At 43.6% G+C, this 16548-nt stretch overlaps 1 protein-coding gene across 7 annotated transcripts in view; it reads right to left on the minus strand.

The window, feature by feature from the left end:
- Syne1 (spectrin repeat containing nuclear envelope protein 1) overlaps nucleotides 1-16548 on the minus strand; it is a 471659-nt gene that overhangs the window by 45991 nt on the left and 409120 nt on the right. For all 7 annotated transcript variants that reach the window (XM_075949874.1, XM_075949917.1, XM_075949889.1 and 4 more), the window contains 3 exons: nucleotides 13598-13753; nucleotides 5765-5923; nucleotides 2131-2297 (listed from right to left, as the gene is read on the minus strand). In XM_075949874.1, coding sequence (XP_075805989.1) covers nucleotides 2131-2297; nucleotides 5765-5923; nucleotides 13598-13753 — 482 coding nt within the window. The remainder of the gene's footprint in view (nucleotides 1-2130; nucleotides 2298-5764; nucleotides 5924-13597; nucleotides 13754-16548) is intronic.

Here is a 16548-nt window from a genome sequence, read left to right on the forward strand (position 1 = left end):
GCAGAACGCATAAATAAAAATATAATTAAACTTTTATAAAAACTCCAAAACTATGTGTCAGGTTCTGTTTTTCTTTCATGAATCAACACTTTTGCTGGAAAGGGGGAGTCGTGAATGGGACTGAATAGCAGAACTGAATAATGCAGCTGCCAGTTCATAGCCAAAGACAGGTGTGGAGGAAGTTCACCCAGTCTAAAGACAGTGTACAAGGAAACAGAGAGCAAATGTGATAGCCAAGTGACTTCTGGGAGAAGCTGAAAGGCAGACTAGATCCAGGGTGGCCTTTGTTGACAATCAGCCCGTGATCTGCTCTCCTTTTAAAGGAGGTGCGTAGACATGGACAAGATATCGACACAAAAGCGTCCCACAGAAACTCGGCCACAGATGAACATCTTAGAGACTACTGGGCAGAGCACCCCTTTCTTATCAACATACAGCTGGAATCAAATTTATCTATGTGTTTGGGGATGGTAAAAAATAGAGCAAGGCCTAGAAAATTCTCACCTGAAAAATCCCACACATGTGTTGTAAACAAACATGACTTTGAGGACCAAGTGTCGCCCTCCGTGTATTGTCAGCTGACAACCGAGCAGAAACTAAGCCAGCTGCCGACAACTGCACTGTGTTACGGTCAATGGGAAATATTTTTGGCATAATGCATTTTCCCTCTCCATGTCATTGCAGCCCTGAGATTCATGGAAGAAATTTAACCGGTTTAATAGGATTCTATGGACAAGCACATTGCTCCATGAGTCAGAATCTGACACACACACAAAAGTCCCCCGGGTGTTGACCCTGTGGGAGGTCTCTCCAGGAAGGGCATTTATAGTGCACGAAGTTTCAATTTCTGCCTCTGAAATAAGGTTTTATTATGATCTTGGTGGCTAAGAAGTGAGACTAAACATCACATTGGGATTCAGAACTGTGGGGCATTTCAGCTGCAGGGTAATTTCAGTAGAGAGAGATGTCGTTCCTTCCCTGTGTGACCCTGAGCAGGGAGCTCACTGTTTCTGCGCAGTTACTCTCCATGTCTGCCACCACAGATTCTCGGGAGGAGGCCCTCTCTGGTGGCATTTGTTCTCAGAGCCTACCAGTCTTTGTGACACTCTGGTTACTTTACAGACGAAGGGTCTTGCTCACGCTACTGCAGTATTGTCCCACTGAGCCACACCCCAACACCGGCCACTGTTCTCAGGCTTTGGATACACAAGCAGTCAATGGACAAAGATGTCTCTCAGCACTGGCTTCCCAACATGAAGGAAGCATACCTAAAGTGAAGCCTTTCCACACTCAGTCCCTCTTTTAATATAAAATAACCTCAGCATCTTTAAGTTGTACCAGCGTTTGAACTGGTGGCAAAGGCCCTCGTGTGTTTTTTCTTTATGTTTGCCACCCTTTTATACACACGGCCCATCTAGAAAATAAATGCCACAAAATCTGCCTCTCCAACATGAGGCCCATCACTATGGTCACCGTGGTGGCTAAGCAGAGGGTTACAATAATGAAGTAGTTTATTTTCATGAATAAGAGGAGGGATGAAAGCCAGCCTCATTCCCACATCCAGCTAACTAGACACATAACAGGGATGTGGTAGCTCCTTGCTTTCCCCACTACAGATAAGAACACCTACAAATATTGGGGAAGAGGCGTTTCTTTCTTTTCCATAAGTATTGGGGTATCCGTGAAGCCCCCAGATGAAGAACCTTCCCATACCATTCTCTCCCGCATCCCATATTCATTTGAAGTTAATGAGCGTGTCATTTATGGGAGCAGCAGGAACATGGTAGAGTTGCTTAGAAGGAGGAAGCCAGGTGCTGCAGGCCCTTTAGCCTCATGGTTCTCAACCTGTGGGTCACAACGCCTTTGACAAACATCCCTCTTCAAAAATATGTTTACATCACAACAGTAGCAAAATCCCACTTACAAAGCAGCAAGAAATATAATTTTATGGTTGGGGAGGAGTCACCACGACATGAGGAGCTGCATTAAAAAGTTGCGGCATTGCAGCATCAGGGAGGCTGAGAGCTGCTGTTTCAGTGGAGATGAATAAGGACCAAGAGGCATTAACATACATGTACGCACACACACACACACACCCCACAGGCATCCTATTGCATCTGGTCCTTTTACCTGGCCGCGATGAGGTCCAGGAGATGCTGCCACCTGTCGTTCACTTTGCTGAGCTTGTACTGGATCTCAGAGGCTTTGCTTTCGTGGCTGGCTTTAGCAAGCCTTTCTCCCATTTGCTGGAGCTGGATTTTGTTCTCTTGGGCAACAGCAATTTCCTCTTGATAATCCTGCATAATCAAAGCAATCACGGAGGTTAGAAGGCATATTCTTAATGCATTCATCTGGCTCCTCTGGAAACAGGCTAATTACAGTTTCTACTGTTTAGGCAGCTCAGGCCTGAGGAACACTGTGTGAATATCGGTCTATGTATACAGAATTAATAGTGCCTATTGCACAATTAATTAAATGTGGAGTCCAGACTCAATTACTACATGGATTTTCTTAAAGGGACTGCAAGGCACTTTTTTTTTATTACTTAAAAGGGTACTAAGTTTAGGCATAACGCTATATGCCTGTGATCTCAGCACCTGAGAAGTAGAGGCAGGAGAATTAGGAGTTCAAAATCTCCTTCGGGTACTGAGTGAGTTTGAGACCTGTCTGGGTTGCATGAGTCCCTTTCTCAAAAAAACAATGCTAAATGAATACATAAGCACATAAATGTGTGCTGCGGCTTATGTGGTGGAGAGGAAGGCTTTGAGGAAGGGAGGACAGTAAAAATGAAGGCAATCTAAAAGAAAAGAGATGGCTGGGGTTGGAAAGGCATAAGCAGATAAGGGTGGGAGGGTAGAGGAGATGAAAGGTTAAGGATTAAGATAACCCAAATGAAGAGGTTATGAAAAAGTTTTAAGGAAATCCACCACCTTATAACCAATATAAAAACACAATTAAAAATTAATGAGTTTTGAGGGATTTGGGCACAGACTCCACCCTTTGCTTTGCAGTCATTGACAATCGTGAGCTGCTAGGAAGGGAAGACATAGCTTTCACTAAGAGCATAGTCCTGGGTTAGCTGATGATGCTCCAACGAAAGACCATGCAACCAAGAATATTTGGGCAGCACCAATTTGCCTTTATGTATTAAAAATAAAAGACACAAAGTGGGGTGGGTAGGGAATGGGCGTAGACCCGGGAAGCGTTGGTGGATGGGGTGACGAGGATAAAAGTGTGTGGCACCAAATCATCAAAAAACTAATGAAATTTTAAAATGCCATTTGAATGTAGATGCCCAGAAAAGCTAGAGAATGCTATTCAGGGAAGCAGGAGATTATTGAATTTGGATCCCTAGAACCCATGCAAACACAAAGCTATAGGGGAACAGAGCTAGGTGGGGAAAACTAAGCTGAATGCTGGGAGAAAGAAGGGCAGAATCAGAGAGAAGCCATGTAGCCCTGCCTGAGACAGATGCTGGAACTTTAGCCAGTAAACCACAGCCACATGGCAATACACAGATTACTAGAAATGGGTTAAATTAATATGTAAGAGTTAGCCAATAAGAAGCTAGAGCTAATGGGCCAAGCAGTGATTTAATTAATACAGTTTCTGTGTGATTATTTTGGGGCTGAGCAGCCAGGAACAAACAAGTGGCCTCCTCCTACATTCCTCTAGAGGTAGGATACTCTCTTACACATTTGTCTGAAGAAAGGGGGCCTGAAAGAAAGAGGACAGCAGGTGAAGCTGCATTCCTGCTCAGAGTCAATTGCCCTGGCATGCTTAGGACTTCTCGTCTGGTCCACCCACTGGTTCATGCTATGTCAACACAAAGGGATCCAAAACTGAAAGTACTGAGTACATGTATGTGTGGTTTTAACATTCCATCCCCAAATTAGGATGAGAAATGTTGACTTCAAAAGAGCCATCGTAAACCTTGAAATGTACTTGGAGTAAAACCATGCTCTTGGGTTGTCATTCAAGTGAAACTGCTTGTCAATGCCAACAGACAACAATCGTTGGCTTCAGGTAATCTGTCACTTGGTTTTTCCTATGCTGTCAAAAATACTGAGCCCTTCTTAGTGACGCTGTGCATGCACAAGAAAGACAGTAAAGCGTTTGAGTTCCATAGCATCTTCTATACACACTAGCAGAATCCGTATTCACGGGGATGTCTTTTCTTTTCCTTCTTTACTCTTGCAGTGGTGGGATGAAACCTGCGCTGCATGCATGCTAAGAAGGCGGTTCACTGCCAAGGTGTATTCTCAGTACATCCCCATTCCCTCAACACCACTCCCCACTCTCTTAACCCCTCTCCCCACCCCCTCAACCCAGCTCCCCACTTTCTTGTTGGCTTTTGCTCTTTTTTATGAAGCAGGGTCTCACTAAGCTGCCTAGGCAGACCTTGAACATGATATTTTTGTCCCAGGCTCACCAGTAGCTGGGATGACAGGCCCACCTGCCCAAAGAGTATTTCAACATTGCACCAAATAATACAATAAAATCGTTCCCATGAGAAACTGAAGTTTCAGTAAATTTTAAGTTGTGGCTATATTTTGTTCTAGAAAGTTTTTTAATCATTCATAAAATATAGATTCTTAATTTCATAGGAAAAAGTAATGAGAATACAGGCACATGTAACTAAGAATTACCTTTAGCAGAATTTATGATGGTAACTAGTATAATAGACCTGCCTAATACAACATTCCTAGACACCTAGCAACCAGGAAAGCCCCATTATTAATAAATACTATGATAATGCCTGCATCATCTTGGCCCAGGAAGAAGGATTTCTACATAAAATAAGCAAGTTGATTAGTCAGAGATTTTTTTTATATTTATATAGAAAACTAATAAAGTCATGAATGCTATGTGTTGGCTTTGGAGTTTATCTTTACTCTGTATGTGCGTGAATGGAGAAAGATAAATTTCCCCAATAACTGCTGTCCTGCTTTTCAGAGTAAATGAAGCTGTAATGTCATGTCTATGCTCAATAAGCACGAGGTGCTGGCTTCTGAGAAGTTAGGCCCTTCTGCTATGCATCCACTGCTACGGACAGAGCGGGAGAGCAAAGAACTCCACAGACAGCATCCACATTCCCAGCAGGTTTAAAGCTTGATGGGGCTTCTGCTCCAGAAAGATAACATACAGGTAAATATGAAAAATACACCATACGTGACCTAATGTGGCATTCAAATGGGCATCCTGACTTCAGTATTTGCTCAAAAATGCAGAAACTTTACTGAAACCCACATAAACATTTAAAATTATGAGTTGATTCAGTGAACCCTGTTTAGATATAAAAAATGTCCTCTATCCAAATAATTTTAAAATGCATAGATAACTTGAAACAACAGGAATCCAGAATTTCCAGGAATGTCTTCATTCCTACTGAGGGCCTATAGATCATATTTTCTAGGGAAAAATCAGTTTCGTTCTTTCTAAGGTTTTTTTTCCTTTTAATTCCTCTCTAGTGATATCTGCCTCTAAAAACCAACTCATATGAAATAAAACCAACAGAAAAGTGGTGTGCATGAATGATTCCTCCGGGGCAGAGAGCAGAAAGCCAGTTTCCTCGCAAACTAAACGCATCCTGTAGATTTTGCATGTAAGTGGGTCTTTCCCATGTTCCCTTTCCACATGTTATGAAAACAGGGCTTACTATGTAGGGACAGGTAAGTGACAGGGACAGGAAAGACAGGGAAGCACTGGGAAGAAGGGAGCCCCAGGCCACATCACCCTGCTCACCCTGCCTCACCCCGCTCACCTTCTTGAGTTTCTCTATCATCTCTTCAATGAGGATGTCTCCGTTCTGGGAGACCTTGCCCTCCATCTGGGTCAGCCACTCACAGAGCTCTTTGTTCTTCTCACTGAAGACGGCCCACTCGTTCAGTCGCTCACTCACTTGCTGTCGTCTTAAGGAGACCTGGGAAGTTTAAAGTGGGATGGTTATGAGGAGGGAAACAACAAGGGAACAATGCCTACCCTGAGGAGGAAATGGCATGCTGAAATATGCGGGACCTGGGCATTCCTGTGGGCATGAAATAGAGGATTTACCAAAGGAAACAAAAAAGGGTGGGGGAGATGGCTGGAGAAAAGGCTAAGCCCAATGGCTGCTTTTGCAGAGAATTAAAGATAATTAAAGTTGACCTACCGACACTCAGGTCCATCTCCCAATACCCACATGATGGCTCACAACCCTCTCAAACTCCAGCTCCTGACGATGTCCTCTTGCTGGTCAAGACTACTTGCTGATCTTTCAGAGGACCCGGTTCAGCTCCCAGCACCCATATGATGGCTCACAACCCCTGTCACTCTAGTTCCAGAGGATCTGATGCCTCTTTTGGCCTCCATAGGCACCAGGCATACATGTGGCATATTTATATCCATGCAAGCAAAACACTCATACATGTAAAACACAAAAAAGTGTTTTTATAAAATAGAGGGATGGAAAGACAGGATGGGGAGGACAGGAAATGGCAGTTGAGTCTCCTGTATCTGGACTGTGTGCTGAAGTATTTGCAGAAATCCAGCCACCACAAGCAGACAATGACTCCTGGGGTTCAGCTCTGCCCTGAAAATTTTACCCCAAGCAAGTGCCTTTATTTCTCCATTTATAATGCATTTCTTTTCATTTTTTTCTTTTGTATAATTTTGGCTTTCATTGTCTAGATACAGATTTTAACCTTTAATACATAAATAATCAAAATTTCTCATTAAACTTGTACAGAGCACAGAATGCTTTAAAAATTGTGGAAGAGTATGCAAGCCGAACGTCCTTTATCTGGAATTACTAGAGCTAACGAGGTGGTTTTTTTTTTAATGTTTGTTTTCGTTTAGCTTCATTGAGATACAATTTACCTAACACAATCCTTCTACAATATACAACTGAATGTATTTTTGTATATTCAGAGTTGCACAAATATAACCATGATCAATTTTAGAATATTTTCATACCCCACCCCAAATAACGGTGCCTGTCAGCAGTGTGACCCTTAGTCTTGATTGCCAACTTGATGGGTTATAGAATCATCTAGAAGGCATACCCCAGGACCTGTGTGCTGAAGGGGAAATACCCACCCTTAAAGTGGGTGGCATTTTCTATTTGTCAGCCCAGATATAAAAAGGTCTCAGGGAAATGGAGCATACACCTGTGTCTTTGATTGTGCTTCCTGAGAGACTGTGGCTGTCCCTGTTTCTTCTCCCTCCACTGACATTGTTCTTCTGATTCTTCACCTCTCCAAGGTGGACTGAAAACCAGTGACTCTCCCGGGAACTTCTAGACCTTTGGCACTGAATTGGGGCTGCCCAGACATGAACTAAATAATTTTAGCTTCCCCCCTCCCCTGGAGTCTGTGTAGCATACAGACAGAGGTGTCAGACTACCCAACCCCTAGGAGGTAAGCAATATCTATATCCCCTTCTGTAACACACATATGTGCACACACACAGACACATACATGTATACAAACACACATGTACCCTATTGAATTTGTCTGTCCAGAGACAAAGGGTCTCATATAAGAAAGAGTTCTCTGTACACTTCTCCCAACTCTGGTCTAGTCTCCATCTCTGTGTGTTTACCTAGTCCTAAAGTTACATGTAAATTGGAATCAAGGTTAATGTTCTTTTGTAGTTGAGAGTCACCGCCTATCGGCAAAATGAAATCCAATTAGTGGGGTTATCAGAAAGCTGGAGGACAGTCTTCCGAGGCCATGTCACAGTCAGCCGGTCACTGACTCCGTTGAGCGAGATGCCAGCCCATCAGTTTTCTTCGTTTGGATTTGGGATTTTATTAACTTGATATTTTATTATGAAAAGTTTCCAATAAATTTATGTGGAAAATACTGTATGTTAAGCATTTGAGACATGACCTCACGGTGGATGTCAGGCTCCAGCTCACATCAAACTCAGAGTATGTTAGCAGTCAGGCTGGTCTGAAAGGCGTGATCCTTCTGCCTCAGCATCCTGAGTGCTGGGGTTACAGTTTCTGACTCCCAGACCTTACCCAAATCATTTACATTGTGTGTGTTTCTGTGTGTGTGTGTTTTAGTTTTTGACATAATGCTTCCCCGTGTTAGCCATGCCTGCCATGGTACGTGCTACATAGACCAGGCTGGCCTCAAATATAAGGTGGCCATCCTTATGTTTCTGCTTCCTGAGAGGTGAGATTATAGGCATGAACCACTACACCTAACATTCCACTTTTAACAAGCATTTCAAATTAATCTCCTTTTAATGGGAATAAAAACACTTCAAAGGTACCCTGTGCTTCTCCGCTAGCAATGCTGCCTCTGACTATTGGTGATTAGGTAGACAATATTCTAGGTCCCAAAGAACCCCATTTGTCTATGATCCCATGCCTGAGAGTAGTTTGGGAATCAGTTAACAAGCCCGCAATCCTTTCCATAAAAGCAACCCCAGGAACCCGAGATTCCTGAAGAGGGGGCCACACTGTTGTACCAAAGCTTTGGAAATTTTTTCGTTAGAAATTCCCTCTTTGGGGTTATTAACTAATCCTATTTAAATAACTACTTCTCTAGATTGGGTACCACTGCTGAGTCCACCAGTGTTACCTCAGTAATGCAACGCAGGTTATCATTTCATTTTCTTTGAGGCAGAATAATACAGAGGAGGCAAGCATCAGGGAACTCATTTGGGGTGGGGATACAAGTTGCAAGGTTCCATAGACAAAGCCCATCTACTCTGAGCTCTGCCCAGACTGTGCTATGCAGTGTCAGTCAGCACAGAAGGATCTACTCTCCTGAAAGACTTCAGACTGCAAATTCTCCACCTGTCAATCATAGGGCGCCAGAGCGGGCAGGCGGGTGCTGTGGCTAAAACCCGGGTTCAGTTCATACAGAAACTTACAGGAAACTCCTCTCTAAGGACAAGAAGCTTCCTCCTTAAGAGTTTGGGATGGCTTTGTCCCACTCTTGAGTAGCTTCCTCCACATGTTGGCCATGATCTGAAAATGCATGCTAGGGTACCCCTTCACCAACACCTGCAGAGGGTGTGATCACAGAAGGATAGCACCTATTTCTTCAGGGAGTAGGTGTACCCTATCCCAGGAGGTGCTGGACAATTTCAGGTATCAGCTTTTGGCCAGTCAAAGGCAGGATCAGAAAAGCTGGCGTCTTTGATACCGGCTATGGTGTACAGTAGGATCACATGAAGAAGCATCTGAGACTCAAGGCCAGCCTCCACTACTCTGCTGAGGAGACCAGAGCAAGTGTCTTCTATCAGCCTTCTTTTTGTTTGTAAATAGACATTTCACTTTTTCCAAACATGGGTATTTAGTGTTTGTAAGAAAGAGTCATCTTCAGTGCGTCAAGTACTGCACTATACTCCAGGATGTGGCGTGCAGACAGGAAGGCACGGGCAAGTGAACAGCTCAGAAAAGGCTGGTGTACACCACCGGTTTGTCAATCCCCCATCTAAGTCCGATCTTTTCTCTCCTTAGCAGTTATGTGCTCAACATCTACAGGGACCAGCTTGAATTCACCTCCTTCGAGCTTGTCTCACACTATGAAGGCATTGCTTTCATTTGTTTACTGTGAGCTATGACTGAAAAAAAAAATAACCACTAAATATGTGGGCTGCCAGCACTGGGTGTAAGCCAGGGCCCAGATCTTTCTGCAAAGATGTAAATTCATAAGAAGGGTGGCATTTGATGCCATTTATAAACTGAGTATTTCGGCTATATTTAATGAACCATTTCTTTCTTTGGATTCAGTTGGAATCCTGAAATTATTTATCAGCTCAGCACGCATTTTGCATTTTCTTAAGGGTAGAACCACAGTGCATTGCCTCCAGAGCGAGACAGCTGAACAGGAAGCACAACTTTTTTCTAACAGTAAATATTTTTCTCATGACATTGTGGGCGTAAACACACACACACAAACACAATGAGCGATTCTGGTGGTGTGGTGTTGTAGATTTACATTGCAGCTAGAATCACACACGGTTCTACAAAGCAACAGAGGAGGAAAAGGGATATAATCCACAGCTGAGCTAAGCTACAACAGATCACCCGGGCTGGCTGAAAACCTAATCCCCTTCGGCATTTATTCTGACGCTCTGTAGCAGCATCTACTTACAGGCTGTCTTCCTTATCCTCATCTGTGGACCCAGCTACGCCTCGCTTCTCATCAGCTGCTTCTAAACGAGCAGGGCAGGCTGTGCCCTCCTTTAGCCGACATAATGCCGGCTATGTTCAGCTGAGTTTGTCAGCTTTTACGAGGATCTGGCCATAAGCTTGTTTCCTGTTGTGGTTTCGTATTTGATAGAAGTTCACCGGAAACAACAACTTTAAGAGCTCGTTACTCCTCCTTGAGAATTAGTATATCCTGGCACCCAGCCAGACCCAGGGCTAAATTCTCACTGGTTTAGATACATGTAGATTGGACTGGTTCAGGGCAATTACGTGTTATGCTCATACTTTACGACTCTGGCAGAGGAAGTCTCTAGAAGCACCAAAAGTCCTAGCTGCTTCCTCTTTTGAATGGTCCGGTCTACTCACAGGTGCAAGGCATTAATGTCTTCACAGAGTATCACATGGCCAAATGCGACTTTCGAGCTGTGTTTTCAAGTAGGGTTTTCTAAGTCTAGTGGGTGATTTTAGAACACGTGAATGTCTGACTTAAGAATTAGCAATAATGATACTTCCATGGCATTGTTATTTAATTTTCCCAAATTCAAAACAATTGTATGATCATAGTTTTCTTCATTTCCAAAATATTAAAATTCTGTCACTATTTTATCCTCAGAGGACCCTAAGTATTAGGACATACATGTAGTACAAGGCCTTTGTTATTAGCCATATGCAGAGAACACTTAACTGTTGTAGGCACTGGTTGTCCGAAGAAAAGGCCTTTGCATCAAAGGGCCTCAAAGTCTTGGGATCAGACTACAAACATTCATAAAAACTAGGCATGCTCCGTGATGGTGTGGAACAAGGAGGAAATGGGAATTCATAGGACTAATGACACTAAGGTGGACCATTGCCAAAAAGGTCTTCACGGGGTTGTATTATAGGAAAGGAAATAGGTGAGAAAACCAGAAGAGAAGTAGTCAGTCTAGGCAAGAGGAGGGTCACGATAAAGGCCTCTAAGAAGGAATGCTGTGAAGGTTAGCCAGGATAGGTGAGGTGAGCTCTGAATCGGAAGTGACAGCTCTCTGAAGCCTCTGTTAAAGAAATGAGTCTGCTCTGACTTGTTCCACATAATCCCCGAAAGACGTTAGGAGAGAAAGCAGTTCTTTCCTTCTCTCAGAATTGGGAAAATAATGACTAGGGCTGGAGAGACAGCTCTGCAGTTGAGAGTGCTTGCTACACTTGCAGAGGACCTGAGCTCTGCTCCCAACACCTACATGACAGCTCACCACCGCCTGCACTAACTCTAGCTCCTGGGATTGGGCACACTCTTCTGGTCTCTGTGTGATCCTGCATGTTCATGGTATAGGTGCATACCCCCAGAGATACGCATGTGCACATAAAATAGCTATATAAATCAATAAATCTAGAAAAAAGAAGACTGCTGCCATATGGGCAATATTTCTAAAAGAGAAAAAGAAAAAAAAAGAAAGAGAAAGAGAGATGGAAGGAAGGAGGGAGGGAAGGAAGGAGGGAGGAGAGATTAGCAGGCTCATAGAGGCAAATGAGCAATGCTGTCATAGTTTCTATTTATCAGTACCCATCAAATGCCTTCCATTTATATGGTGCATCGTGATAAGGCCTGTATATTATAACATGGTAATTGTAGTAATGTGTACATGTTGAAGCATTCAGAAAAATAATTTGTGTAATCATTAATATTGTCACTCTCTCTATGAACAACTCGGTGTAGGCTCCTTATGCCATCACTGAGAACTGGGCACTCTGTGAAAAGCAGCCACTTTCATGTTGAACTCAAAACGTTTCCATGTTGGTGAGGGCCATCTCTTGCAGGCCTCGTTTTGCAAGGTATGCTCCCGGGCAACTGTTGAAACATCTTCTAAGCATGCAAGCAAATATTCCTTTGATCCATTAGGGGAGCAAAGTCTGAATTTAGATTTAAGTATGGGGGTGGTTTCAAGGAACACATTTGTTCTTAATATCAAACAAACCATAAGAAAGAGCCTTTCAAACTCTGTTGGATGATTCTAGAAGCATGAGAAGAACCCATAATGTCATGTCAACTGGGGAGGATGGAAAATCAAAGAGGTATCAATTGGTACAGGAACGAAGAAATATGAGTTTGCATGGACACAGAGTCGCCCTTCCATTAGCCCGTTCCTTTACCTTCTAACATCCGTATCTCTCCAGTCCTCCTTCTGCTTTGACCTTGGTCATGACAGACGTGTTCCCTGTACAACAATCCCTCCTCCACTTCCCACCTCAACACTGAAGATTTATCCATTCCAATCAGCGTTTTCTCTACATTCTCCAGTGCGCACCACCCTGAGCTAGCCAGTATCTCTACATATTGCTTTCATCTCTGCATACAGATTTTTCTTCATAATTGTATAGGACATTCTAAGCTGACATTAGTTTCAGTGCAATTATAAACTTGATGGAAGGAATTTCTATTACAGCCTATGTTCACAATAATTGCAATGACCAATCTGTTGAACAAGTATGTGTTAGGGACTGCAGTGGGGGCAGGAATGATGCTCGAGGTGTTCTCTAGCCAGCAGTGTGGCAGGCATTCTACTCTGAGTATTATAGCTGGCACTGTGGCATGCATGGGTGCTCAGGTGTGTTAGTAGCTGGCAGTGTGGCAGTCACAGTACCCAGGGCGTTTTCTGTCTGGCAGTGTAGCAGGCACAGTACTCAGGCGGTATTATAGCCAGCAGTGTGGCAGGCATGGAACTCAGGGTGTGGTATAGGGGCAGTGTAGCCGGCGTGGAACTCAGGATGTGGTGTAGCCAGCAGTGTGGCAGGCATGGAACTCAGGGTGTATTATAGCCAGCAGTGTGGCAGGCATGGTAGTCAGGGCATAACACTAAAGAACAAGGCACAAAGACTTCTGCCAAGTGCAGTCACAGGCTCTTACAGGCAGCCAGCAGTCTGCACTGTGAACCGTCACCTGACAGTCCTTTTCACCCAGGTTGCTCTCCTGCCGTCTTTGCATCAATCTTTCCCTTCCAAACCCTAAGTTATAATCTCCTTTAGCAACTTGTACACATAGAAAGGCGTTTAATAAATAAGGTAAGCCTAACAACGCCATAAACCCAGGGATTAATGAGAAATGACTATGAATGTTCCAACAAATAAAACTCAGAATAGCAACTAACATTAAACCAATGTGTTTCTTCCACATTTAAAATCCAGAACATACCACCAATATTGACTCAGCTGGAAACTCACACCTGGGAAGTACAACAGTTTGGGCCAGGCAGGGAAGGAGAAAGAAAGACTTCAGTATAGATGAGTTCAAAGTATGATACGATGATAGAGTTGTCCTTCTTCTGAAATATTCTGGCGATGAGCACAGGCTTCTCTGCCTATATGGTGAGTCACAGAATGGGCCCCGAAGTGGACCAAGCCTGTCTGGTGTCATGGATCACCTCCCACCTTCCCATCTGGAACAGCTACTTACTCGTTCAGACCACATCTTACCTGGTGACATAGCTCCTCCCACTGCCTTTGCAGAAGCTCCACGCGCTCGTTCAGGATGGAGATGTCCTCGGCACTGATGTAGACAGCCAGGGCATCCCTCAGCAGCGTCAGTTCCGCCAGGTCATCTGTCCACCTCCCTACTGCGGTTTCCAATTCCTACAAGGGAACAAACGTCCGTGAACCCCCATGACGCCTTCCTTTAACCCTTTGGAGGGGCTTCAGTGACCCTTCTTAATATAATTCTCTTCCTACACACTCTTTCTGAGCACCAAACTTGAGCTCTGTTTTATTTGCATCCCACCTAACTTGAAAGCCTTCCATGTTCTGATAAAATACCAAGGCTCACTGCAAAACCTTCCTACCACCGATTAGACCCCTCACTGATCTTTTTAGGGCGGTGCTTGTCTTTTCAGATCCAAGATGTTCAGTGCAATGGCCTTCTTTCTTCTAAATTTATATCGCCCTACAACCCGGAGACCACAAACACATCGAAACTGACTTCATAACCCCTTAGCCACCCGTTAGTTTTTTTTGTCCCTTTCCTGATCACAATAATGCAATATTTAAAAGAGAAATTTCCTAAGCTGACCTTCACTTGAGTTGACACATTCTGTGACAGATACTTCACCATGAATACCAAGCTTGGCTACGGTTCCTCCTGCATTTAAAATAATCCACCGGCTGCACATTCTGTAGGATCAGAGATTTTTTGAAGCTATTGATTATGGACCTGTCCTTTTGGGGCATTATTTAAAGAAAACAAAATCCCTGTAGCAAAATTAGAATGAGCAGATGTGAGTTTCTGCCATGTGCTAGCAGGTGACCAGGTTTGCAATTTGTGTCACCCTTGCTCTCTGCCAGCTCTTGCTTTTAGATTCCAGCTCATTTAGTGAATGAATGGAGATTTTCATCCAGTCTGTTCTCTGTCCTTCTGGTCTCTTCACACCGGAGACAAGTTGCTAAAGGCAGGCACAATTAACGGGAGTATCTGGGGCTAACTTTCCAGGCAATTTAAGCAAACAAGGATTTAGCCTGAAATTTCCGAGTAATTGCTTTGTTTTGCTGCTGAGTGTGATTTGGGGAAGAATACAGTGGAATTGTCTGGAACCATGTCCTCCCAATCTTGGAACACAGAAGCGGGACACTTGTCCGAGTGTCTTGGGAGATGACGACGGAGTCTCAAAATAAGAACACTGGGCTGAAAGACCAGACTTTCTAGGAAAATACATACGCAGCGTTCTGTCTATACCTCTAAACAGATCAGTTGTTATGCCAGTATAAGGACCTTACTCTTTAATATCAATCCCGCTCCTCCCCCAGTCAAGTATCACATTTAGTTTATGGATTTAAAAAGAAAGAGTTAACTGTGGTGATACTCACCTGTACTCCCAGCACTGTCTACAGAGGCTACAGTATGGGGACCCTGAGTTTGAAGACAGACTGGGATCCATAGCAAAATCTTCTCTAAAACCATACTGAACCAAAGCGCGTGCGTGCACGCGCGCGCGCGCACACACACACACACACACACACACACACACACACACACACCTGAGTAACAACTACCATACAAACCCAAGACCACTGGTTCAGATTCTACCCATTAGTTCAGGAAGCACAGATGAAATACAGTCTTTAAATTCAAAGACATTTATCAATTACTAATGTGAAACATTAATGTTATTCTAGACTCTTCCGTTTTCTCATCTAGCAGAAGGGAAATCACATGCCCCCATGAGCACGTGCCATGCCAAATGAGAGATTGCTGGAATTTAGGAGGAATCCAGCATTAGATCATTCCCATTCTTGCTTATCAGATAAGTTCTTTAATAAAAACCTGGGTAGTTAACTATTAATGTGTTTGTTTGTTCATTTGTTTTGAGATAGGGTTTCTCTGTGTAGCCTTGACTATGCTGGAACTCACTCTGCAGACTAGGTTTGGCCTCAAACTCAGAGAGATCTGCTTGCCTTTGTCTCCAGAGAATTAGGATTAAAGGCTTACACTGCCACCACCCAGCTAACTACACAGGTTTAAAAATATACTCATTTTAATGTTCATAGCCTTCATATATTTTTGTTTTGAGGCAGGGGCTCAGTCATATATCCCATCCTGGCCTTTGATGGAGGAAGGTCATTGGTTAATTAATAAATAAACTGCTTGGCCCTCATAGGTTAAAACATAGGTGGGTGGAATAAACAGAACAGAATGCTGGGAGGAAGAGGAAGTGAGCTCAGACGCCATGCTCCCTTCTCCCAGGGAGACGCGATGAAGCTCCAACCCAGGATTGAAGTAGGCTAGAATCTTCCCGGTTAGCACACCTTGGGGTGCTACACACATTAATAGAAATGGGCCAAGCAGTGTTTATATGAATACAGTTTGTGTGTTGTTATTTCGGGGCATAAGCTAGCCAGGCGACTAGGAGCTGGGGCGGCAGGAACACAGCCCGCAGCTCCTTCAACACTTGAACACTGGGTCTTCCTGCCTTAGCCTCTTAGCCACCTCCAGTTGACCTTCTCACGCATCTTAGTGTAATGTAGCGAGATATTTTATTTATTGTCTTCGGTGTAATGTGTATCACTTTTTCATTTTCCTAATGCTGCCTTTCTCAAATTTCAATGAACACATTTTATAACTTTTTAACTGGGATTGTCATACAGCAGTAATGTAAAAATGACAGTGAAAACTCTGGAAATGGTTAAGTTGAAAGAAAGCATTTATGAAGTTACTTTTGATATGATCAGCATTTTACTCAGCCAAGAAGTGCTGGCCAGGCACTCTGCCTGGCTACACAGGTGTGCACGGAATAAATCTTACAGCCACTGAATCATGCTGGTCTTAGTAACCTCATAATCTAGGGAGTGGTCTGTGCTACTACTGATTGCTTCCAAGTACAATTAGAGGTGATGATCTTAATCGTGATCAGAGGTGGCAATCACAGTCTGCAAGTGGC

The sequence above is a fragment of the Microtus pennsylvanicus genome, chromosome 1, assembly GCF_037038515.1.
Source record: "Microtus pennsylvanicus isolate mMicPen1 chromosome 1, mMicPen1.hap1, whole genome shotgun sequence".
Taxonomy (NCBI): Eukaryota; Metazoa; Chordata; class Mammalia; order Rodentia; family Cricetidae; genus Microtus; species Microtus pennsylvanicus.